Raw genomic sequence first — 26,804 nt, 5'->3', positions numbered from 1 at the left:
ATGGAGTAACTTAAAATCAAGTGCAAGTTATACAAACTAAAAAAATTAAACATATGTTCAAACGTATTGCAGATACAGTTACATTTCCCAGAATAATCATCCCGTTTAGTAATAACTGAGAATACTTTGTTCTCAGGAAAGACAATATTATTATAGTTTATCAATAAAAGTGTAAAATATGCAGCATAAAATATGAATAATTGAAAGCAATTAGATTACGGAATCAAACTATTAGTTTCAAACGCAGAGAGAAATAAAATATATATATATTTGTGTCATACACCAACGCATTACTTGTAACTATTTGCGTGGTTTTCAATTTATTTAGAGTTAATGTAAAAATTTTAAAACAACAATTTTAATTTATGTTTCTCTTTAAATAAAACATCAAGTAAACAATAACCAATAATGATTGCTTCAACGCGCGAGTAACAATAAAAAATCAGAAGTTATTGTTATAACCAATAAACCATTTTCCACAATGCCGAATCTTTTGTAATTAATAGCAATATTTTTTTTTATTTTCTAAGAGAGTATTGAATTTTAAACTTAATAAATGTAATTTTAAATAAGTTTATAATTAGAGCTGCTGTCAATTAAATTCATATTTTGAAACCGAGAGTTCAATGTTTGCATTCAAAGAAAACTATGAGCATTGATTAATATATATATATATATATTTTACACTTCTTAATAAACAGCTAAATAATAACAATCGGTCAAATTTATTACAAGTGTATTAAATATAAACTTTAGAGTTCTTGATAAACTATTTTGAAATCATTTTCTTAAACCAATGTAAATCCAAATTAATTAAATAAAAATATGATATGTACGAGGCTTTAATTTCAGAACAGATATAAGTGCAAGTGTTTGTCCGTATATATTGGCGAAACATAAATTGTTCGAAAGTATGTTAAACAAATCCGATAGTCAAGTCTATATCCAAATAACTTAGTAGAAGTGTCGTAGGTACTTAAACATAAACAAACAATTCACACGTTTGTAAATTTGTAAAATCATCACTATTTAATGTTTAACATTATAACATATTTCAGTTTATGTAAAAAATTTCATAACAGATATTATGGTGTATAAAGTTCAACTTGTAAAGTTTAGACACTAAGTTAAGTGTTTGTATGCAATAGTTTTTTGAAGGATAGTTTCGTATCGCAAATCAGTTAAATGCAAGTGTTATGATAGAATATTTAAAAAAAAATGAGCATGAATGGTTTAGAAACTTTATGAATGTGAAATTAATGTTATGAGAGTCGTAAATTGCAAAGTTTTTAGAAAAATTTTTGCTATAATGAATGTATATTTTTAATATCTAAAGATATTGTTAATTATGAAATATATATCGAAATTAAAGTACTAGATAGAAGCAATAAGCTTTTTCCCCCCACAAAATTTTCATTTCATTGCGAATTTACAACGGATGTGTTGGAGATTCTATATTTCGAAGATAGTTACATTTACGTAAAGCTCCAATTTACAATACAATTTTCTCAACGAATCAGAATAAATGTAATACAATTAATTATTTTTATTCCTGTTACATAAAATTTAACAAGCAAATTAATTAAAAATTAACTACGTAAAAATGTCTAATACCAAAAATGAGCAATTAACGGCAAGTGTTGTAATTCGTTACTTAATCAGATTGTTATTTTTTTAAATAAATACGGCCGGCAATCTAAACTTTTTTAAGTATAAATTCTTTTGCAATCGTTATTTTCAACGATACGTGCAGATTATGTGTTAGTCAAACAACTTTCACTAAAATTAATGTTTATTCACAAATGTGACGAACCGAAATCGCATGTATCAACTCACGAACATAAACTAAACATATGCAAATGTGCAGAAGAAACTAAGAACATAAAAATTTGATTGAATAGTTTAAAATTTTTTTTAATAGTTTACACACAAAAATACACCGAGACAAGAACACCGCAATTTGTGCAACATTCAATTTATTTCCCTATGTATAATTCTACTGCTGTCACGAAACATAAAGATTTTACTATTCCACTAACATTGACTAAACCAATGCGATTAGAAGTGTTAAGTGCATTAATCTGATAAAAACCAAGTTGACTTCCGTACCGTGATTGGATACACACCTGCTTGCAGTGTGAGAGGTTCCAAGTACGAGTCCAGGGCAGAGCACGGGTGTGAACTCATTATGTCTAAATACTATTAAAAATAGAATGTCAATGAGGCAACAGAATCGTCAAAAAAATGCGACAATAAAGTAGGGATGATTGATTCCATTTGAATATGAATAAAAGCTGGCACAAACGTAAAAGTAAGACTCGTCGTAGTTCCGGGATATCGAAGCATTAATTCTACTTCGGTTTTTCATGATTCTCCGTAATAGGATGGTTCATGATTTAAGACAATGGCCAATTAAATTACTGTTGCTATTTGCAATGTCCATGCTCGTCCATATTACCTACTCGTCGACGAGAAACCAACGATATACACGAGGGGGGGGGGAGGTATTTTATTAGTTGTCAGAAAGGATCCAAGCTAAACTTTTTCATTGGCAAAGTTATAAAATATATTTGACACTGCAGGGCCTTGCGAAAGATAAGGCTGAAGCCTTAAGTCACGTATGTCTAACCAGACAGTGCCGGAAGAGTGATAGAGACAAGGGGGAGAGAGAAAAAAAAGTAGAGTAGGAAAGTAGACCACACGGAAAAAAAAACGGCGATAAGGGGGGGGAGCGAGAGCCGGGACCATTACCACGTCCGACCGCAAATTTACTACCGCGGCCTCAAGCAGAGATCCGGGAACTGGTGACACTGACCCGATCCATTCACCATGCGCACCATTCCGCGTTCAGAGGAATAGCCAGGAGCAGATTTAAGGCCACGGCATGTTTCTTTAGTTCGATTTTCACAATTTGGCTTCATTAGATCATAGTAAATAATCTAATGAAATCCCTGAAGATAATAGCGACTGGCTGCTACAAGTTAGTTTCCACTGTGACGTCTTTGGCACTTTTTACCGTATTAAATTCATTTTTGGGTTGTGACTACAACGGGACTAGTATAAAACACGACACCGAATATTTTTCAATATTCATATATTGTATTTAACCTAACCTGACCCAAATAAAAAAAATATTAAAGTATTTTTTATGCAGCTGACCTAACTATCCAACTTTTCACTATGTTTTCAATACCTGAAAGAGTGCGAATATAACCTAGGAAATTAAATGTTTCACCTAATCTAGGCAATGGAATGTTCTAACCTAAGACATTTAACTTTTCATTTCACTTCGAAAATTAAATTAGGCTATTCACTTAACCTACAGTATGGAAAAAAAATCGCTACGAAGACTACGAGGAACAAGTGTTTTATAATTGTTATAATACCAATACCCTTACGTTATTTAAAACTTTAAATTACCCTTTACTATGACTATTTTAGTTTACTAAATATATTCCATGGTAGTTTCACTATCATAAAGTTTCATTTGACACATCAATACGTTTGGCATTCCCTGAAAGTGACTATATGGGTTTATGTTCATACACGTGGGTCCACCATCTTCCTGTGAAAATTTTGTTGCATGGTGCGCACGCACCGTGAAATTACACTCTCAACATTTTTCCATAACTTAAAAAAAAATAAGTTTCCCCTAACATAGTAATATATGTTATAGTATTCTGAAATTGATACCCCAAAAAAAATATTTGCTACGACAGTAAAGTGTTGCAACCAACATGGCGTACTATCTATCCCCCCCCCCCCCCCCAAGTCACGGCGGCTCGACGGCAGTCACCGCTAACCCAAGCAAGCCTCCCACCGCTGACGGTCTTATCGCCTGAGGACAGCCGCGCTCGTCCGCTCTCGTCTTGACCGACGGAAGCTGCGCTCCGCCGGTCCACTCTTCGCTAAGACTCTGAACCCAATATTACTGTGAACTGTATTTTTTATTGATACATGACAGAGATTTGTATATTTGTACGAAAACAACTGCATCGCTACAAAACAGTGTTCGCAGTGATTCTAGGTTCTGCCTACAAGCAGCGGGATCCGCCCCGCCATCAGCAGGGCTCTCGCTGGCGATGCGCTGAAACTCCTCAACTCGAAACCACGAATTTCAACGACCGAAGTTCTCTGGTTCCTCGTGCACATCATCACTACTTTTGCAGTAGGTTTTTCACTACCTCGAGCACATAGATTCCCAAGTGAATTACCATAAATTCATCAGCTAAAGACAGCATAACATTCAGTTACTATCGTTTCTTTGATTAAAATGATTATTCTGAATCACTCGAAACAATCATTCTAGTCTTTAAAACTTCATTTGCACAGGAAGAAATAAGCGCTAGGGGCAACAACTATCTTCACGGGCAAGGCAACGATTTGGCAGCAGCCATCTTTTAGTGATTCGTACAAATATGTGATTTTAAGTGGTTGCCAAAACAACTTGTTTTGAAAAAGTGTGAATCAAAATACTAAGGCACCCTGTTTAAAAAAAGGTTTTCAATACATACAACCGAGTGAAAAGGCCGCGTGTTGAAGGGCTTCAATAAGATGCTTATTTGCCCGGAAAGGTCTTGGATATACACGTCTGGACTAGTCTGGAAGCTATTTTCTTTCCGCGTGGGTAAAGAAAAAAAAAAGACCGAGAAAATAGATCTGTGAGAACTTTCCAGTGGTTTTCTGCAAAAACACGCATTCTAACCACTCCCCAGCTCCATTCCGCACAAGACAGGGGAATCCCTTAACGGTCGCCTGGTGCAGACCCAATCTCCGCGCTCCTTTATCTAAGTAGGTCTCCCATGTTAACTGTTTTTGCACAGCTCCTTTTATTCCTGAGCTCTGTTTTCTTTTTCTTGGCCTTCCTCTAGCACTTCTCGGGCGCTTCAGTACCTGTACAATTATTTAGTTCCATTGTCATTTCACATTACTCGTCGTTATCACAAGGTTAAATAAACCGGGTTTTGCACGTAGAATCATTGAAGAAGTGGAGCGAGAATGACTGCAAACTGCCGAATATTTGTGGCCAACAAACACGTGACACAGCCGATAAATTTTTTTCTATACTTTCATCTGCCCTACGGTTTTGCATCACAAAATTAGATAATGACAAGCATACCTACTACAGTCAGACTTCCCAAGTTTTAATTGGCCCCTTACGACCAGAGTACATACTGAATTAAGGAGTGATGATAGGTTTTGAAAACCAGTCTACTTGATGTACACGACCATATAGTGATCACTGTATAATTGAATGTTTATTCGTTTGGAACATTTTTTTTTTTTTTTTTTTTTTTTAGGTTTTAAGTCGTTTAGACATGGTGCAATTTACTATTATTCAAAAATCGGATATTTTGTTTTACTTATAAGTAAAAGTAAGTTACTGTTCATCAACTTATCATATAGTCTCTCCTTGTCTCCATTTATACTCACCTGTTACCATGTATGTTCTTCAGATAAAAAGACTGTAATAATACATTAATTACAATTGCTAAGTCACAGAAACACGCTGCAAACATTTCATTGCATTAGTTGTTTAAAGAAAAAAACTTTTTGCTATTTTTTCGCAGATGAACTTTATAAGACGTAAATTTTAAATTCAAATTACCTTTCCTTTTGTTTTGTTGACTTAATTTGCCATGCCTGTCAGAAGGGGCGTGGTCACAATTTTAAATGAAATACATTACACTTATAACGTCTTGGCCTTTGCGGACTTAATAAAATGTCACTGCGCATTGTATAGTACCTAATACAAGAAATTTCACTGAACATATTAATACTTAATAAGTTTAGATGTTTGTGTTATTCATGAGCCGGAGGATTACACAAAAAGTTAGTAGTCCTAGATAAGGAAGGGTGGAAGGACACGTGCGATCCAAAAACAGTAAGGAGTTTAAAATTGATATGAAGATATAGAAGAAAACAATGGTAAACCTAGTGTTGGTCATATGTTAAATACGCGCACAAACAGAATGGCAATGCCGCAGTGTACGACCTATCACGAGAGATTATGGCATGAAACCTCAGTTTGCAGAATAGTGCGGTGGTAAAATTTAATTATAAGCCACGCTGCTGGGAAAACGCAATAGTAAGACACTCGTTAGAATTTATTGTAAACAAGAAAATTGTACTTTTACAAGGAAAGTCCTTGTAAACTCAGTTGCCAACTATATAACTCGTAAAACTACAAGACAGAGCTTTGTACCATGTGTATAAATTTAAAAATGATATTTTTTTTTTGTAAAAGTACAAAATGTTTCTTACAGTGAGGTGAAGGTTGCCATTGTTACCCCGTATACCTTTCTTAGCCACGTACAGACTTTTATTTTGCGCTTAGATGAGGGCAATTAGCATGTAAGGTATCAATGACATGTTCGGCAAATTATAATGCACTTATAGAGAAATTTTCCTTTTAAAGATTTTTTTTTCTGTTAGTAAGAATTACAAACTCTTCGCTTTCCACAAACGATAATTCAAACGACAGCAGCCGGAGAAAGTCGCTTCTCAGAGGGCGCGAGCCCATAAAAAGCGCTGATGACGAAACCCAACTATGAATAATGCATTCGCCCGGCTTCTAGGAGCGTCGAAACTCGCCCTCGATGGAAGTTCCCGTTGCATGCGCGAGTTATCGTGCCTCCTCGGGACTGTTCAGCGCGCCGCACACCTGGGCATGTTTTAAACATGCCCGCCGACAGACGAGAACAGCCCGCGGGAAGGTTTGGGAAGGGTGATTGGAAAGGAGGACCGCGAGACGACTACACCGCCAGTCTCCGGCGCTGCAAAAATAAAAACTGTAACTCAACATCCGCATCTTCTTTCGCGAATGTTGGGTAAACGGCTGGGGACAGAAAACTTTCGCGCGCTGCTTTCACGCAAATTGCTAGCATAAAACCCAGGACGCGATGCTGAAAGTTTAAAAAAAAATGGAACAAGTTGTGTTTCCTCAACTTGTATAAGGAGGCCGACGAGCAATTATGCGGCAGGGACTTTATGCAGGACTTTACGGTGAGGAATACAGATTTTGCACTTTATTCGATATTTCATTTAAAATAAAAAAGTTAAATTGTTTCGAAATAAAGTGATCCGCATATTTTCTTTTTGAAAAAAAAAATACTTTTTACGTGCGTAAATGTTTACCCAAATAGAAGCAGATGGGTTCAAAAATTTCGATTAAACATGTAAAATTTAATATTTTATCCCAAAATAGAAAATTAAGCTACATTTTCCCTTAAAGTAATAATAACTAATATACTTTATGAAAACGCTGCACTCGCCCGAGAATACTAGATTTAATACGGAATGACTAAATTATGGCTGAAGTATACTAGGTCACGAGATGAATATTTGATACCTACTTTATTTTTTTTTTAAATTTAAGTTTCAATCTCAAACCACTCAATGATTCAAAGCGATGTTACAACACAATATGCTGTCCCAAAAAGTAAAACTAATACTAATAAAACTTATATTTGATTCTTAAATGTTAGCATTTCGCACATTATCAGCACAACCGTACATTTTTTAAATAAAGTGTGTAAGTACCAAAAACAATACTTAATACTTATATTTAAATTATTTAGAAATAACTACATAAATTGACCGATTAAATAAAACTAAAATATAACATTCTTACCAGAAATCTGCGGGACTTTCGTAGAAGGGGCTTCTGTCCTTACCTAAACAAAAAAAAAAGAAACATAAATTTATTTTTTTACCAGAACTTGATTAAATAATACCAGCAAATATACAATATGTATTTGTAAACAACCATTGTGGGGCATTTGTATAAATGTATAAATATATGTTACGGCTATGTAACTCCACACATACTCTCTTAAGCTGGCTGTTATTTGGAAGCAAAAAAATAACATAGTCAAAAAGAGTCAAGAATCTAAAGTACAATAACATAAAATAATCTTAAGTTTCTAACGAATAACATCGAACAACTAGCGAGCTCCCAAAACGCACATCAAGTCAAAATAATCAATGCTGTCCCTCCACCATGATGCTGCGAAAGGAAATGCAAAACCGTTCTTCAAATTATTCTTGCAATGAATAAGATTGATTTAAATAATTATTTTGGGCAAACGACATCGCTGGTTGTCACTGTATGTCATAGAGGAAACCCAAAGAACAGATAAAGAAAGGTGAATACTCAAACACACAGAAAACAAGCCATGAAAAACAGTGCAAACAGTGCAAAACTGCAATGGCGTATGTCCAAAATAATGCTCCAAAAGATGCTTCGCGGCTTCCCACATAGCGCCACTACTGGGAATCGAACAATGGGCACTCGATTATATTCACATCCTTCGTTTAGCAATTAAAAAAAAGAAAGGAATACGATTAGAAACAGTTTGGCACGGGCATGCCTTATTGCAGTCTCATGGGCGTTCAGATGTTTTCGCGGAAAATTGCCTAGTCCCAGCCGCTCATGTCCTGTGGGTGACTTGCGGCACGGCGTGCCGACACCGCCACAGGCAGGCGGGGCTGTGTCTTGTCCGTGGCCGGCAGTTCCAAGCGGCCTCACGCCACCCAAGGAAGGCCTTTTTTTCACAAACGAGAGAGCCAAACGCCCGATCGTGCATCTTCGGTTTTTTTTTGTTCATTGTAAATGTGTTGATAAAAGGATACTAATGGTCAATTAGGTTAGGTTAGCTACATTATAAATACTTTAAAACATTGTGGACGGTTGATTTGGTTAGGATAGCTACATTAAAGATACGGGGGAAAAAAAGCGAGCATGAACTTCGGGGAACTTCGGGTTTGGGCTCTCTCGTCTGTGAAAAGAAGGCTTCCCACCAGGGATATGCCCGCCAAAATATATAGAACATATCACAAGCTCGCGGGGAGACCGGAGACTGTGGTTATTTCTGCAACGTAAACGGACTTCCGCACACGCCCGCGCGCTCCGGAGTTCTCGACGCTGCGAGCCCGGCCGACTATTGCCGAGTCCCGCCGACCCGGGTCACCGCTGCAGTGGTGTCTGTTCACGAAAAACATTTAAAGAACACGCTGGTGACAGATAAGTGGGTCTGTTTTCGTATTTCGCTTTTAAATTGTCTTTTTAGGACAGCGAAAAGGGCTAAAACGCGTTTTTTCTTCGGTACACATTCTTAAAAGCACTCAAAGGACTTGCATTACACCTTCACTTCTTCCATTTCTCCGCCAAATAATGTTATGGTTACCGCTTCTAATGTCATAATCCTATGCACGACAAAAAGACTGCGCGCTAGTGCACAGCCTTGCGCTTAGAGGCGTCACCGCGCTAGAAACACCAGCAAGCGTCGCACTTACCCGCCTCACTAATCCAGACACACCCGTGACCAGGCCAGCCCCTAAGTATCGCGGACATATAAGAGATAATGAAAAGTGATCAAACGCTGATACAGCATTGAACGTAACGTTCGCCATGTTTCCTACTTGCGAAACATGTGCCGGGAATCGAACCCGTGTCGCTTTGGTGAGAGGCGAGTTTACATTCTCTTAATGACTGTTTGGCTCGTTGGTAGTTTTTTCAAGACCATTGTCATTTCACGTACGATTGTTTCATTCAAATTATTTGTTCACGTAGAAATTTTTGAAACCAGGGGTTTGACATATCTGCATAACTACATGGTAACACGGTAAAGCAGTTTTTTTTTTTTTCAGTTAATGGCAAGCGCCGCATTAGATTCCGTGTAGTGCTTGCACTGTGGAAAACAGTTTTAAAAGTCTGTGTTACATGGAAGTGACTGTGTTTAACGACGGAGATTCTAATTCCTACTTACTAACCATTGTAAGACGTGGTCAAGCAACAGTTTCGCAATGTTGGGCGATGGCGAGGTAAATAAAAAAAGTGACTTGAAACACGTCACAGCAAGCCGTCTCCTGACATGTTTGATACAACTGCACGCCCACGCCTTACCCGGGACTCGAACCCGGAACTCCTGACACCGAGAGCTTCGCAGGTCGGGTGTCGGCCCTCCGCCCTGGTTGAGCGAAGAGAGAGAGGCGGGACTGTAAGGGAAGGGGTGAGGGGGGAACCGACCACCACCAACAGGTTACCTGCGGACAGAAGACGCCCGCACGCAATCCGGCGATCGTTCAGGTCGCGTCCTCGGGCGCTCCTCGCGCGCTTTTTTCTTATTTAGAGGGGCGGCTCGGAGAAGATAAAAGGGGTGGTGGAACGGGAGCAGAACATTCGAGGGAAAACTCGAGGAAATAAAGAACGTTCTTGCTCCCTCCTACCTCGATGTGCTTCTCCGACGTCACGAAGCTCCTTCTCTAAACTACTATTATTATTATTATTATTTGCAGGATCCGGTATCGCAATTCAAAAATAAGTTCTTTAAGGAAATGCTTATCTAAGACGGGAATTATTATTATTGGCATGATCTGCAAACAAAAACGTTTAAAACATATATATTATTATTTTTGAGTTATTATATCACCACTCGGTTGAATAATACGAGGGCTATTGGCAAAGTAAACTCCGTTTAGTCGTTAGAAAAATTAACTCGTGATAAAAAGGTTTTAGTTGATCTTTTTAGTTTACCACAGACTACTTTACATTTTCACATAAACGCCATTCAGTTCCAAGCACTTTTCTCAACGCTGCACCAGTTTATTTAAACCCTTCTGCATAAAAGTTCGCCGCCTGGAAATTAAACCAATTGACAATCGTAATTTTTTTTCAATTATTGCTGTAATTATAAACCCACGTTTCATTAAATCAACAAAACTTAAGCCCTTTTCGCCACAAATAACGATAGCCGTCATTTTTGGACTCGAGTGCGGAGATTGCTTAAATTTTTCCGGATATATTTTCTAAGCGCCTGTACTTAGGCTACACGTATTGCGTATTCCAAATTCATGTTGCCTATGGCCAAGGCGTCACTTCCATTTCAAGGCGGCGAACTTCTCATTCAGATGGGTTGAAGAAACTGGTGCAGCATTACGAGAAGTATTTGGAACTGATATGGCGATTATGTGAAGATGTGAAGTAGATATGTGGTAAACTACAACTTCATTGAGCGATGTAGCGTAGAGGTAATTCACTGGACTAACATTCGGCAGGAGTTGGGTTCGACTACCAATTGGGCCATCGCGACATCGGTTACCAATTGTTTTCCAGAATGCCTCCGGGCATAGTTATCTACGTCAGACAATGGCCGTAGCCCGCTACTTGTTCTTTAAATGTGTTTGCCTCTTAAGGGGGTGTTATCCTAAATTACTTAACTCCCGTAATATCGTGTTTCTGTTCATTGTTTAAAGTAAAAAATTGGCACATGTACTTATGAAAGCGCGTTAGAAGTTATGTATACTTATTGGCGTAATAAAAAACTAACTTTAATATTGCATGCAAAAAATTAATATAAATAAAATAATTAAAGTACTACAGCGATATCAATACGATTGACCTAGTATAAATTCAATAAATTAAAAATATTGAATAAATTCACAGTATTCGTTGTTAATGAAAACACGTGAATAAAATTAATTATTTAATTATTTAGAATAATTAAGATGAATTTTAATTAATAATGAAAATCAATAAATATACTGAATGATTACTCTAGTTTATTAATTTAATTATTTATTAAATAATAATGCAATGAATTAAAAACATTAATACGTACGGTAATACAACCTAACCATCCACAGACACTCCGTGCCAGCGACAATGGAAGCTTACAAGCAACCTGACATTCTTATACATACGGGAACATTAAAATAACTTATATAAATAACTTAAAAAAGTTTATAAACACAATTTCTATCACTAGTATTCACAATAAATAAATGTGTTTAATTATATCGACAGTATTCAGTATCAATCACTAAATTACAAGATTTAAAAGCACATATATAATTTTTATTTCTTTCTATGGTTTTTACTGTATGAAGCCTTTTTTCATCCTGTGAACATTTCGTTGCATGGTATGTGCGCATCCTATAAATCCACTCTCATTATTTTTGTCATTACGCGCCTTAAGAATTATACCTTCAAAAATTAAATATATCTACATATAATTGTTCACAAAGTGTTTTATAATTTCTCAGCGTATTTATGAATAGTTTTTAGAAACTTGAAAATTTGAGGTAAACTGTTTTTAACCACGAATTAAATAAGATTTTGCAATAGTGTTTTATACAGTATTAAATTAATCGTTTTCAAGTAGCCTTTGACATTTATTACTTAATTTTTGTACATAATTCATAAAATAACAAAAATAATGGTTTCCCAAATCTTAAAATTTCAGGTTTGCATGATTGTAGAAACCAAATTTTTAAATTTATTTATGAATGATACAAAACAAATTAAGTTATACATGTCAAATATACACACAAACGATTAATTTAAAACTGTATAAAACACGATTACATGCTCTTAATAATTTTTAGGGTTGACATAAAAAAAAGTCCTTTAAGTGTCTGAAAACTATTTTTTTTAATACTTATAAATTTTATCAAATATTTTATAAACAATCAACGATTGTAATTTTATGAATTTGTTAAAAAAAAAAAAAGAACTTATATGGGCAAAATAATTAAGTCTACCACCACCTTAAGACTCTTGCTGTCGGGGAGACGTAAGCTGGTAGCTAAGGACGGAGGACTGAAGACCGAATGCAACATAAGTAAAACCACCTACCGCTTTACTCGCTGAACTCACATGTAGCGGAAAAAAAAAAAAAAAAAAACAGGCACACATAATAATTTGGCCAGTTCGATACAGGAGTCGATTACGACATCTAAAAGTAACAAGTATGTAAAAAAATTATGTTCAAAAAAACACAAGATTTGTAAATAAAAGTATAAATAAAAAGCGTTTATTTAAAAAAAATATGAAAATTAAAAATATTGTTGCTTGTGGAGGGGGGCGGGGGGAATGACAAAGGCGAATGTGGTGTTTGTATTTTTGTTCCCGTTGACATGTTTGATACTGACAAACAAAACGAACATCCATCGCGCTGCACGTAACTTTCGGCAAATTTTTTTTTTTCCGAATTTATTTGATGGCGCGTCCCGCCAGGTTTATCGTGACACTCATCCGCCGCGGCACCTGTGCCGGCGGGTACAAGGTGCGCGCTCGCTGCAACGACCCCCCGCGGCGCCGTCCTAGAGGCGAGGACACGCCACTGCCCCTCTCCCTCCTGCCCGAGGGTAGCCGGCCCCATCAGCCGAGTGCCGGCGTGTCGTCGGGCCAGAGTGCCGGAGGACTCTGCGAGCGGGGGAAGGGGTTCCACAGACCGCCTCACCCTCAAGGGCTCCGCCTACCCGGACACACACACACGGTGCGCAGAGCTTCTGGGAAAATCAACGCGATTTCAAAACTGCTCAAAGATATCCGAGTGGGGAACTGTTTACGAAAAAGCATTTAAGAGTTCGCCGAGGGCCGAAAAGTACTTTTGATTTCGGATTGAGTTTTTAAACGGTATTTATAGAAGAGTTGAAATGGCTGAAACGCATGTTTTACGAGAAATTTTTAGGCGTAAAACAACCGGTACAGATTCTTTAAAAGCACTTAAGGGACTTAAATTACACCTTTATCTTCATTTCTCCGCAATATAATGTTACCGTCAAATTTCACAGTTATCCTGTGATTACGAGAAGACTGCGCGCCAGTTCACAGCCTTGCGCTTAGAGGCGACACCGCGCTAGAAGCACCAGCGAACGTCGCGCTTATCATCCTGCCTCACTAACACACATACACCCCTGACGAGGCGGCAGTACACGGCTCATGGCACGCGCTGTTGCCGAATCTATAACACATCACGAACTTCAGGAGATACGTTTCTTTGGACTTATGATTGCACACGAAGCATTTCAAAAACTAATATCGTAATTTATAATAATTTACACTATGACGCATATACATTTGTAATAAATCACCCGTTTTTTTCTTAACTCTAACTTACAAGAAACCGTTCACACACATTCATTGGAATTAATAATGTCCCATACCTTTCAATCACTATCGTTACCCCTGACCAAAATTGACCAATACTCAAATGCCTTCAACACAGTCTTGCGCTCCCTCCCTCGTAGCAGCCAATGTAGTTTCTTTTTTGGTGTCCCGCCGTCCATAGTTCTCATTTATTCAATCCACATAAAGGCAGAAAAAAAAATCATACATGTGAATAAATAACCCCGTCAAAATTGCAACTGTAACGAGTCGCCCCGACACAGCGCGTCACTTGTTAGTGAGACTCGGCGCTGTCTGGCACGCTTGCGTTCAGAAATGCGTGTCGAAGGAAACAGCTGAACCAAGGAAGCCTTTATCTTTGAACTTGCTTGCAGGACAGAACCTCGCTTCTCCAAACACGCGGCCGTGTTTTTCATCCCACGGAAGCAGTTCGGGAGCGATCCTCTATAACCGCGCGCTCTTGCGCTGATAAGCCACGTCCTCACAGCTGTGTACACGAAGACTGTAGGAGCAATGGTGATGTGGTGTTGCTTTAAAAAACTAATTACATTCAATGTGAACATCTTTCACGCTTTCGACCCCCGTCTAACTTGAATAGCAAACAACTTTGCCACTTATCAACTTTTTTATCTGTTAGTTTCTGAGGAAATGCATTTTAAGATTTAATAAAAAAATTTGTTACAGAAACATGGAGCCTTTTTGTCTTGAAATTTGTTCGGTGGCGTCCTAAAGCATTATTTTATGAAAAAACAATTTTAATTGAATAAATTTGTAGATTATTTTCTTTTTTGATGTGATACATTTTGGAATGCTTCAAAACAGTTCCCAGTAAAGAAGTTATTATTTTTTATTTTAGGCCCCTTAAAATGTCATTAATTATGTAAAATATACATCGTTTATACGCATTTAGATGCTATACAACATGCAAACACAATTTGTCCAAAATAATAACATTTTTAATTAATTCGTATGATACACGGCAACAGAGCACGAAGAAAAAAGGACAGCGCTAACGGCAGTCTGCGTGTGTTAGAAAGAGAGAGAAAGCGCCCATTTACTTCCACACTGCAATCTAAGAGTAAGATGCTCTACAGTAAACCGCGGTCGTCAACATGGAGTTGTCAATCAACTGTCGGGAGATGGCATGTTGTGACGCGTGGTCGGATTACAGGATCGTATGTAATCTGGAAATACAAAATGAAGAAATTATGTACGATGTCTGAACAAAGAAAAGAAAGGTTCAGGATAGGAAATAAAATACATTCATAAGCAATAAAGTAAATGTATGAAAAAAATTCAAGCCAAAGGATCAAGATCAAGCTAGTATCATAGAACTGAAACATAAAATTCTCTTTTCTCAGCCACCCCAATGAAAACCAAGTAGATTTAAGATAAAACATATTCAATAATTACAAATTTGAAAATAAAGAACCGACAATTTAAAAACCACAAGCACACCATGAACTGGGATCATATCTAGGAGGTGACAATTCAAGAAATTCCAACTGTATAGGACTAATCTGTGACGTGTAGTTGAAGTCTTGCCAACATCACACCGCAACACCCAAGGCTTTGTGGAAATAGTGATTGACTGCGCCTGACAGAGGCGATCCTAGAATTTACGGGGCCTTGGACTAATTACTTCTTTGGAGCCCTAATATTTTGGAGCGGAGCCCCACTGGGATGGCTTGGGGAGGGGGTGAAAGGAAGCGCCCCTTGAGGAAAGAGTGGGACAAAGGGACGTAAAATTAAAAAAAATTCTGTTTAAAACAACATGTTTAAGGTAACCCCGAACCTTAATTTGGAACATGGTCTTTCTAATTTATCTTTAGAAATGTTGATATTACAGGTGCGTCGGCTTACCTGCCCTGGAGTAGCCCCTGACACATTATGACGGTTAATAAGTATGAACTAGAATATCCGCCGTAAAAAAAAACACAGTAACTTCCAAAAAAACATACAGTCATTTTAAACCGTTCCCACGATGCGAACTCTGCCCTTCGCCCAGTGTTCAGGGTGTCCGGCGAAGAAGGCGCGGACTGTGAGCTGGACAAGAGCTGCCTCAAGCAGTGTCCGTGCGTGGACACCCCTGGACGCCGATGCACGCTGCCATTTTACCTCCGCGGCCCCGACGCAGTATCGGAAGCAAGACCTGCCGTTCATTTGAAGTCGTGTTTTTTTTTTTTAACATTGTTCGGTAAATCCTTTTACTTCTTTTGCTCGGCCTTGGAGGTCTCGGAGGGACACCGTACTTAACTTAAGCCCTGGGGTGTTGAGTTTAATTCTTCATTACAGTACGTAAAATAACAATATTTTCCCATATTAAAAAAATAGGTTTTCATTAATTCAGAAATTAAGATGAGGTAAACGAGAATGTGACTTTAACATCAACGATGGTGGCCATTTAACTGATATAATAAAAAAGATAAAAATATTGCTGACATTTTTTTCTTGTTATCGCGTCGTCAAGTTATCGGGTCGAATTTCAAGTGACAGTCGCAAAACTAGCATGTTTCAAGACGTCGGATCTGTATCCCATCTCACCCCCTCAATAACACAATGTACATAAGGGCATAAAAAAGGCTACTATTTGTTCTGATCTGCTGCGACAGGACCACGCCACACACAAAAAAAATCACTGCCGCTCCTCCATGGTCCCAAAGACTGTAAATAATGGCATCTCATTATTTTGACGGGCTGAATCGTGATGTATAGGCGAATCCGAGGATTCTTGATGGCGGGTATCTTCAGATTATAATGCCTTGCGTCTGGCCTGTCTTCTCGTGTTTTCGCGGCCAATTCTGTGTAAAACGGACGCATGGACTAGGTTTAAAGATTCGAGCAAATACACTATAACATCTTAGGCATGTTTATGACTATCACAACTGTCAGTAGACTTCGTTTAAGTCCCTTATAAACGGGGAAAGCAGAGGTGGCCGGTGATAAAGGTAGGTACTGACTCGGTGGTCACTTGCCAGTCAAAACCTCACACACGAGGCAAGTACTGACAGACTTTCACTGGCAGCCAGTGAGCCAGTGAGCTGTGGAACGTTGAAATCTGGTTCTGCAATGTAGCTAAATGTAGTAATGGCAATTTCACCAATATTTTTATTTGCATAATCACTGTGACGAATTTTCCACAAAAGTTCATAATTATGGAACGCTTCCAAAACCACCACCATGTCGTCAGAGCTACGTTTCACAGCTTTCTTATTTTCTATGGACTTTATCAAAACATTCCCATTAGAACACGTGTTGAATTTCAAGTAACCACCTTCCACAACAGTGACGAACGACCGACTGATGGGAAATCACTGTAGTTATGTGGCAAGTGCGTGTTCAGACAGGAAAGTACTGGCCGCCGCGCAAGTTGGGTCACGTGACCGCTACTGTCCGTCTCACAAGCCAGTCAAACATCATTTGATTAATCTGGCTGCCACAAGAAAGTTAGCACCGGAGTGGTAAAGTACGTGTATAGATGGGTTAAGTAGACACACAGTTTCTGACAGGCCTTCATCACTGGCCAACTCCATTGGTCCCGTCTATAAGGACCTTTACATCCTCAATCAGGTTAAAAGGGTAAGAATAAATTGTTAATGCCTATAAAAGTTACTTCTGTGTAATAACTTAGTTTAGTGTGACACACTTTCAAAACCGTTAGGTAGTTTCGATAAACGAGAGTGTTTAACGGCATCCACAAATTCAATGAGCTTGGAATGAATTTTGCCAAATAACCTGGAGTGGCGTCAGCTTCCTTAATATGTTCTGTCTTTCCGGTTTGAGAGCCGCGATTTCACACAAGATTGGACATTAAATTTTCTTCCAGCCCTTACATTTACTCAAATTCATTTCTTCGCTGAAAACCTGATTGAACTAAATATTTTTATTACGTAGGCCTACATAAACGAAAATAAAAAAACTGTTTTTACAAAGTTTAATTCGAGTAGAATTAAAGTGGCAGAAAATTGGAATTACTGATTTATAGTTGATCAATTATCAGACAGAAATTTTAGACTATAAAACAAAACGGCTCCAACAAAAGCGAAAAAAAAAAAAAATAATTGAAAATTTTTCCCGTTTTTGGACTTGATTTTCGGCAAGGAATTTGAATTAAAACACTGACAATCTGGTAAAAAAAATTCATTAACAGGTTAATACTTTAAAGTTTCCTTTGGCCCTGTGAACCCTTTTTTTCCACGCTATACGCCACAGATGGCAGCACCGTGGTTACACATTTCCGTTGCATGCGACCTCCGTTACATCCTGAGAAATGCTGTATACCGAGAGTAAAGAGTGAAGGGACTACAATCAGGCGTTACCAACCAACGTGCGGTAAGGAGGTTGAAGTGACAAAACACGGCGGTCCCGGCCCTGCAGCCCAGAGGCGGGAGGCGAGGGGCGCCTGTCCCTTTACGAGGGCGCGCCGAGGGTGTGTGAATCCCCAACCACGTGCCGTGCGCCAGCCACCAGAGCTGCCAGAGCGGCTTTATTACCCTCGCACGGGCGGGGCGGGTTACTCGACCCCCACCCCCTTGGTACACCTTCTCACTCCCCGTCGAACACGCAACCGCGCGGCACGAGCGTGAGGTGAAGGCTTCCTTGGACATCCGCCTTGCCTTGAATGGAAGTAAAACACTAAGATTTACAAATTAATAAAAAAAATTGGTTGTCTGTAAAGTTGGTTTACGGACGATAGTTTAACGTGACAACGTCATAACAAAACATTGATGAAATGATTGCATACTTTTATGAATAAAATTGAATAATTTTTATTGAATTATCACTGTTTTGTATGGATACAAAGAAGGAGTGAAATTAAATCTACTATTTAATTGATAAATTTACTTTTATTTGCACTCATTAATTCAAGTATGTTTATTACTTTAACGAACAGATTATTTTAACTATAACTTTTATACATGTTTGCTATTTTACTTCTTCCAATCTGTGTTATTATGTTAAGGATAGGACGATGATTGGAAAAGTAGGAAACGAATGGTAGTGTTTCAAGTTTAATGTGCCTCGAAAATGTCAAATCGATGGTTGTTCCAATCGAGTGGAAGAGAGATAGATGCGGCGCAAGCGTACAATGAGCATAACGGGACAAAGCGTAACGGGACAAAGCGTAACGGGACAAAGCGTAACGGGAAAATGTGCGTAACGGTACAATTAGTCATCCTTTTTCGTGCGTGCAGCCGGCGTTCATCGATTTATTAGACGTTGTCACGTCAAAAAATCGAATTTAAAGCTTGGTCAAGCTACAATATAAAGGCTCTGAAATCTAATATGGTGCGTCTAGGTTTTGAAATAAAAATAAACAACATATTATGGGAATGTTCAACGATAACTTTTTTTTGTTTCTTCTAGGGAAAGGCTACAGGGAAAACGATAGAAATATGACAATAAAATACTAATTGCAGAATAATTAGGCGCTATCGACGATGCAAAGGCACCAAATAAAACATCTCAAATCACATCGAGGCCCGTGTTTATGGCAGCAAACGTGCTATGGTAGATTTCCCTGACTTTCTTTCACATTTACTTGCTTTCTTCCGATGAAATATATTGATTTTTCCGGTTCATATAATAACGCAAAAATACAGAGAGAGAGAGAAAAAAAAGAGACATATGTCATTTCAACAATATCTACCCTCGATACCTGTAGAAAATCTTTGTTCTAAAGTAATGTTGCCTGTTACCAATTGTTTGCCGACTTCTTAACATAATTTTTTTTTCCAATGGTGCTCGTGTCTATTTGCGCGATTTTGGCTTTAAGAGGAAGCGAACAATAATTACGAGGCGAGATGGAAATATAAGCCTCTTACCGCTGTCTTTGATATCGCACCGTGTTCTCTCATGACAAAACTTTCTTCTGCCCATTTCGCTGCTGAGGCGGAGACTGCAACAACTTCGTGCGATTATAACCACGAAACTCGACCACCCTAAGTTATTATTAGCATGTACGACTTTTGACCTAAAACGACTGGATTTTAAGAGTCTTTTTTGTTTTAACAACAATCAGAGAAATATTAATTCAGACAACTGCCACTTGTATCGGAATTGCTCAACTAAATGTTACCGACAATTTTTTATCAGTGCGATGATTCATTAACATTTGAAGAAAAAAACCTTACATTATAAAGCGATATTTAAATTAATATATTAAATTTAATAGCTTGGCCTCTTGCCTTTTTCAGGCAATAAATATTTCATTTCATCCGTTTGTGATCAAATCAAAAATTTTCGCAAGTGGAAATTGTGGCAGACGTTGCCGTGCATCAGTTGGTTTGCTCGAGGTATTTCCTGTTTTCTCCCCTCATTCATATATTCAATGCTCCATTCTCGTCTCATCAATCTTCGTCATCCTATAATAACACCCGATTTCGACGAGACGTTAACCAAAAACTCATTTGTTCTTTCATTCATTCATTCATTCATTCATTTACACATTCTACAGCATTTAGTCAGATTTATTTTCCACAAACTCGACAGTTTAATCACGTTCTGCCGTGCGCACATAAAGTGGGTAACAAAAACATGTCATAGAAATTGAAATTACCTTAGAATAGCACTGCAACGAGACAGCTAAACGGATAAAATATACTCGAATAGTAAAACGCAATGTATTAGTTCAAACACGCACGTCACAAGGAAAACATTATTTGATTACAAAATATAAACATTGATGGTGCACATTTAACGTGAAATAAAACCAACATGACAAAATATTTTTTTATATATATTTTACGGCTCTTCAAGAACGCTTCGCAATTTATTATTTTTGCTGACGTATTTTAGCGACTACAGCATTAAAAACTTAACCACTGAAGGCTATGCACCTTACAGAACAGAATCTATAAGTATAATCCAGTTTTGTTGGTTAGTTTTTTTCAAAACGACTAGTTTATTTTACCGCTGCGATGGCCGGGAGCCGACGTTCCTTCTCGCGCGAGACCGAAAATGGCGTCCCTTAACACCCGGTCTTTCTAGTAGCCTTAGGTTGGTTGCAAGTACATTGACGTGGTGCGCGTATTGACGCTACTGGTCTGGTTACGGAACCCACTGCTCCACGCACCGACTGCACGGAATCTCGGCGCGTAGGGCACAGCTCCCGTGCAAAAAAAAAAATCATGTCCAAAAGCAAAACATTCACGACGGGAAATTCCCCCCCCCCCCCCCGCAAGTTTCGCTCGATCTTCGGGTCCGCGAAATTCAGTCCCCTCTCCATTAATTTTTTTTCTTATCGTCCTCGGTCGTCTCTCCTTTGGGCGCGACGCGACACGCGGCCTGGGAACTTGGACGCGACTAACTTTTCGGCGCAACTTTCCTCGAACTTCCTCCTTCCGCCGCGGAGGAACCAGAGTGGGTATGTTGAGGGGGGGGGGGGGGAGGGGGAAGATATAAATTCACGAGCAGCGCCGTGCGACCGACAACCTGGCTGAAGTGGAGGCAGTCTGAGTGAAGCCAGATGCAACCCCCCCCCCCCCCCATACTACCATCCTTCAGACAGCGAGAGTCGTAAACACACACAGAAGCCGCGCCACTCGTAAGTTCTCGCCTGGGAAATTCATCCACATGCGTTTGAACTTCAAAATCGAAAATTCATCCCTCGAATGAATTATTTCACATACCACTCAAGGAACCAAAAATCATGCTTCTTACACCCAGACGTATGGTATGAACAAGACGAATTTAAAAAATAAAAACTACGGATGGTCAACACCGGGATTATTTATTTTATACGAATGACGATTGGTATGTGACATAACCTATGTTGGTTCAATTGTTCCGCATCAAAATCGCATTAAATCCGTAGTATTTGCCTGCATACAATCTGGCATGCAAGCTAAAATGCTACACGTTGATGCATGTGAGTTTATCTCAATAAAAACTACTTTACTTTTTTTCTTTAATTTTTATAATACCCATTTTGTTAATATGTTTATAAATTGTTTATTTTAAATAAACAAAGTAGGTCAGTGTAAATTATGCAGTATATAACTGTGGAATACATCAATATAATGGTTTATCAAAATTAGTAAATATTTTAGTCTCCAAAATTATAATAAACATAGCGTAACAGCATACATATTGTATGTCTAAAAGCATTGTATTTAAAACTATACACAACATTTATTTGAAGCTATTTCTAAAATAAAATATTTTGGCAAATGATTTCTGAACAATTTCCTTGTATAATTTTCCAAAAATAAAATAATGTCCAGATATTACATAAAATCTACAATTTTTTACTTGTCATATACGTAATATGACACAACATATACAATTAGTGACTCAAAACTCAAAATAACAGTTTTCATGAATATAAAATTTATTCCCATCTTAATTTTTTTGTTTTTATGTCTATGTATGTACATTTTAAGTCATCCATGTTTAGAAAAAGCTAGTTATTTGCTAGAGAAAATTTTAACTTGCATCTACAAAATACTTTCCCGCTTTGTGCAGGAGGATGATTTGAATATAAACAAAGAAAACTCACAATAATACAAAAGTTTTAAATCATATATTCGCAATAACTCATAACTTTATAAACTATAGACAGCATTTAAATACATATTTTTATTATGCTTTAAAACTGTTACTCAATACTCTCAATGTTTTGATAAATGTACACTGATTTAATTTTAAAGTAAGTGTAGTTAGTTGTTACCTCATATTTTGAGCCGTATGCGAAAAGTAAACAGGCCTCTGGTATCATATCAGAAACCTTGAAGTCACCTAAAACTATGCCATTAAATCGACACACTAATAACAAAGGTGTGTGTACATGTGTACGCGCTTTCGATATAGCTAATACCGAGTATATTTTTTTTTTACGAAAATTGACGCATAATTTTATATTTTAATTAATGTTTTATTCAAACATAATTTTGTTAACCATGGAAAATATAATTGAATACTCAATAATTCGAATTAATTTTGTTTTCTCTTGTGTATTTATGAGTGCAGTCAATACTGGAAAGCTATTCAGGGAACGGATTACAAAAACATTTAACTATTGGAGGTACTGGGAAAACACAAAGCACAAATGGCCGGGTAAGAATCCGAACCCAGTATTACTGCGAACACTTCTTTGTAGTGACACAGTTTTCATGTAAATGTACAAATATACAAATCTGTAATTTTACATGAATATATCTGTTCCATTTACAAAAAATAATTACAGTGTGTTATGACTGCGAATATCATGGGAGCGAGTAACATCATTATCTAAGCATAAAATCGCTACTGATCTCGAACGTTATTAGACATCAAATAATGTAATTAATGGGCTTAAATATAGATAACTTTCTGTAATAAACGGCAAAGGCTACTACTGGATACCTACATTTATTACATATTTATTTCTCACTCCTTTTATTATTCAAGCCCATTATTTAAATGAAACCATGGAAGTTGGTTTCTAAGTAGCGCAATGAATAACTAAAAGACTTAGTTGTACTTACGTTCAAGCGGTACTGATCTTTTGTGAAGCCGTTTTGAGTTGCCGGTAAGACTTGCATTGCAGCACTATTGCGCTAAACAGAATCTACCGTCAGAGCGCCTACGATACTACCATTTCCTCGAAACCCTAATCCAAGGAAAGAGGGAAACTTTGAATTGTTGACTTTTTTCTGTTTGAACTGCAGGCACGAGTGAAGTATGGCCTTTGCTTAACAAAGATAACAGTTTTAACGATAATGAGAAACGTTATTTACTCATAATGTTTATTTACTTAGGATGCCACTGACTTCTAGTTGAACAAAAGAACTACAATGTCTTCCCACGATAGCGTCTTTGATAAAATTTTGTTGCATGTCCATTGAACATAAGCCACAAGATTTTTAAATAAAGGTAAAAAATGTTTTTTTCAGATAAAAAAATTCTATTTGTTTTTATTGGTCTCGTATCAAAGACGTCGCATGACTAGCAACCCATTAAGCACAAATTACTATACTGTGTGATTTATGGTAAATTCCTGCTCTGAATGAACATTCCGATACCAATTAATAATTTTTCATTACCATTTAAATGTTACAACAGACAACCGACTAGTTTTTTTTTCTTACCTTCAAGAATATGTGAAGCAAAGATACTGATACTTATGCGTGATTGAAAAAATATTTGTGCTATTTTCAATAAAGTTATTAGTTTCGAATAAATTTATTTTACCAGCAATATTTGGAGTGGTTATTACATTATCAATAAAACGTAATTTAAACGAGTAATCATGTCATAAAATACGCTTTGAAAAGATGTCTAAATTATGGAAACAATTAAGTAACAACTAAAATTATAATTTATTACGAGATCTAGGTAATAAGTGGCCCAATAAAATGCGTGAAAAATAATTTGGCATGATTTACGATCCTGTGTCAACATTTTTTGAAGCGGGGATCACAAACCCCTTCAATTAAAAACAAGTCATGCTGCTGGTGGCTGATGGATCCAGCAAATCCCCGAATGCAAATCAAGCTTGTCAAGGCGTGTCCAAATACATTCAACATTTGACCATCAAGGACTAAACTAATTTGAGTAAAACGCGTCAGCTGATCCACTAGAGCGAGTACTAAAAAAATGCCTCGCGGGGGAACAAAAATGGTTTCTCAAACATCTTTGGCTCAAGGCAAGAAATTACCATGCTACATCATACTGGAACCAGAGCTGTTTCAAGTCGCGACAAACGCCACTTAAAAGTCTAAACCGAGCGGATGAAAACATTCGATGAGTAAACTTATGCCTCGGGAAACATTTTTGAGAACTTGTGAAATATTCTCGATTTCCCAGTTGTTTGAGGAGTGCTGCACAACACAGAGCCCAGAAGCACTCAAGGGATTACAAGTTAATCTAATTTGAAACTTTTTCGCGAGCCATTCTGTAAATAATTTTGTGGCCGCCAGATTGCTTTCAAAAAGCCCCAGGCAAAATAAATAATTTATATTTTTGAGAAAAAGGATGACATTAGTATTTACTAACATTCACAAACAATTACAAAGATTGATTATGATAAACACTACAATTGAAAGGTGTCAATGAGATCATACCAAGGCAAAATCAAATATATTGTATATAAGACACTACCGATTCCTGGTACTTTTAATATACAAATCACTTTACTATGTAGATAAACATACATATACAGTTAAAGTAAATCACATTTGCCTTGTACGTAAGACCAATTGTGTAGTTGTGTAAATTCACGAAAGCACAAGTTATTATTATAATTAATAATCTTGTTTTCTGGAAAAAGGTTATCGGTATCATTTCACCAGTCTCGGTTTGGTCTAAAGTTCGGTGAACCGGACTTATAATCATGAGGTACAGGGTCTAGTCTCTTTTCAAAAGTACAATTTTTTTTGTGTCAGTCTAGTTTCCAAGGCACACTCATCTGAAGGCCAGCTTACGCAATGAAGCAACGTCAATAAATTTGACTAACAATAAGACATTCCTTTACCTCGGGTCACAACTGTGAAAGCGCGTGGGTCTAAACTTCCTGACATAAGTTGGGAACATCAGCATTTTCTTTAGATAAATAATCAATGTTCTGCTTTTCTCTGAGTTCATAGTTAATACATTTCAAACTATTAAATCCGTTATACACAACATCACTTTCCAGTATGAGTCGTATAAAGTCGTTATGAACGAGACACGAGATAAATAATTCACTTCAAATGATTTTTAATTCGTTGAAATCGTAAAGGTACACTGCGTCACTGAATTGTAATAAGTAACGGGACAGAAGTTAAAAATAACCACTGAAGTTTTAAGTCAGGTGGCGCAGTGGTAAGACACCGTATTCGAATTCCAGAGGACCCGGAGTCGAAACCCTGCTCGAACATATTATTTTTGTTCATCTTTGTTTTCCCCTAATGTATCCATGCAAATTCTGGGATGGTTCCTTACCGTAAAAAAATAGATGGGTAAGGTAGTTAAATCAAAGTTAACGTGCAACATTTTAACTGAGTTAAGTTAAAAGTTAGTGCTCAAAAAAAAGTAACTGATTAAAAGTTAGTGGTTGAAAAAACTTAAACTCATTTTAGTTAAACGTTAGTGCTGAAAAATATAACTTATTAAAAGTTAGTGAATGGGGATAAGTAGTAACGGTTAAATGTTTAAGATACTTAACAAAATATTTCATTGACTTAATGTACTTATACGTGGACATGTTAGACTCAAAAAACACAACTAAGTCACTTAAATGCCTTTTGTTTGGCATAGGCCACGGTCGAATATTTCCCCCATGATTCCTGTAGTGAATCGTTGGATATCACCGTCTCCGACGACCTCGTCCTCGACAAGACGTAAAAGCCCAACTGAAAAAATGATGAACTGAAGTGTCGCCTTGCTCAAAATAAACACCACGATGGCTGATGCAAGTCGCGAAACCTGCGGTGTCAAAGCGGTCCCGGCAGCGTCGTGTGGCTTCGAGTCCCGGCGGATGTGTTTCATCGAGCTCCGCTCCACTTCGGAGTTGGTTCCGAGTCGTGTTCAGCAGACCGACAAGCGACGTTCCCGCTTCAGAATTCCAGGTACCTCGGTGGACGTCAACGGCGACCTTCAAGTGCTTTCTCCTTAACGATATTTACTCGCCATCATCTGGCAAACAACTTCTTGCCTTCAATGACACGGCAAATAGTTCACGGAATATCATTTATGTTAAAATAATTGGTTATCTGTAAAGTCTGTTTACGGACGATAGTTTAACGTGACAACGTCATAACAAAACATTGATGAAATGATTGCATACTTTTATGAATAAAATTGAATAATTTTTAATGAATTATCACTATTTTGTATGGTTACAAAGAAGGAGTGAAATGAAATCTACAATTTAATTGATAAATTTACTTTTGTTTGCACTCATTAATTCAAATATTTTTATTAATTTAAC

The 26,804-nt window shown here is 37.4% G+C and overlaps 1 protein-coding gene across 3 annotated transcripts in view; it reads right to left on the bottom strand.

Moving 5' to 3' along the window:
• Window positions 1-26,804, bottom strand: part of LOC134532892 (solute carrier family 12 member 6) — a 474,522-nt gene that overhangs the window by 287,644 nt on the left and 160,074 nt on the right. Inside the window, exon 2 of one of the 3 annotated variants that reach the window (XM_063369911.1) lies at window positions 7,634-7,676. The exons of the other annotated variants lie outside the window; for them this stretch is intronic. Coding sequence (XP_063225981.1) covers window positions 7,634-7,676 — 43 coding nt within the window. The remainder of the gene's footprint in view (window positions 1-7,633; window positions 7,677-26,804) is intronic. 3 annotated transcript variants of the gene reach the window in all.

This window comes from Bacillus rossius, chromosome 6, assembly GCF_032445375.1.
Source record: "Bacillus rossius redtenbacheri isolate Brsri chromosome 6, Brsri_v3, whole genome shotgun sequence".
NCBI lineage: Eukaryota > Metazoa > Arthropoda > Insecta > Phasmatodea > Bacillidae > Bacillus > Bacillus rossius.
The sequence above is the reverse complement of the archived record's forward strand: the minus strand, read 5'-3'. Positions and strand labels throughout refer to the sequence as shown.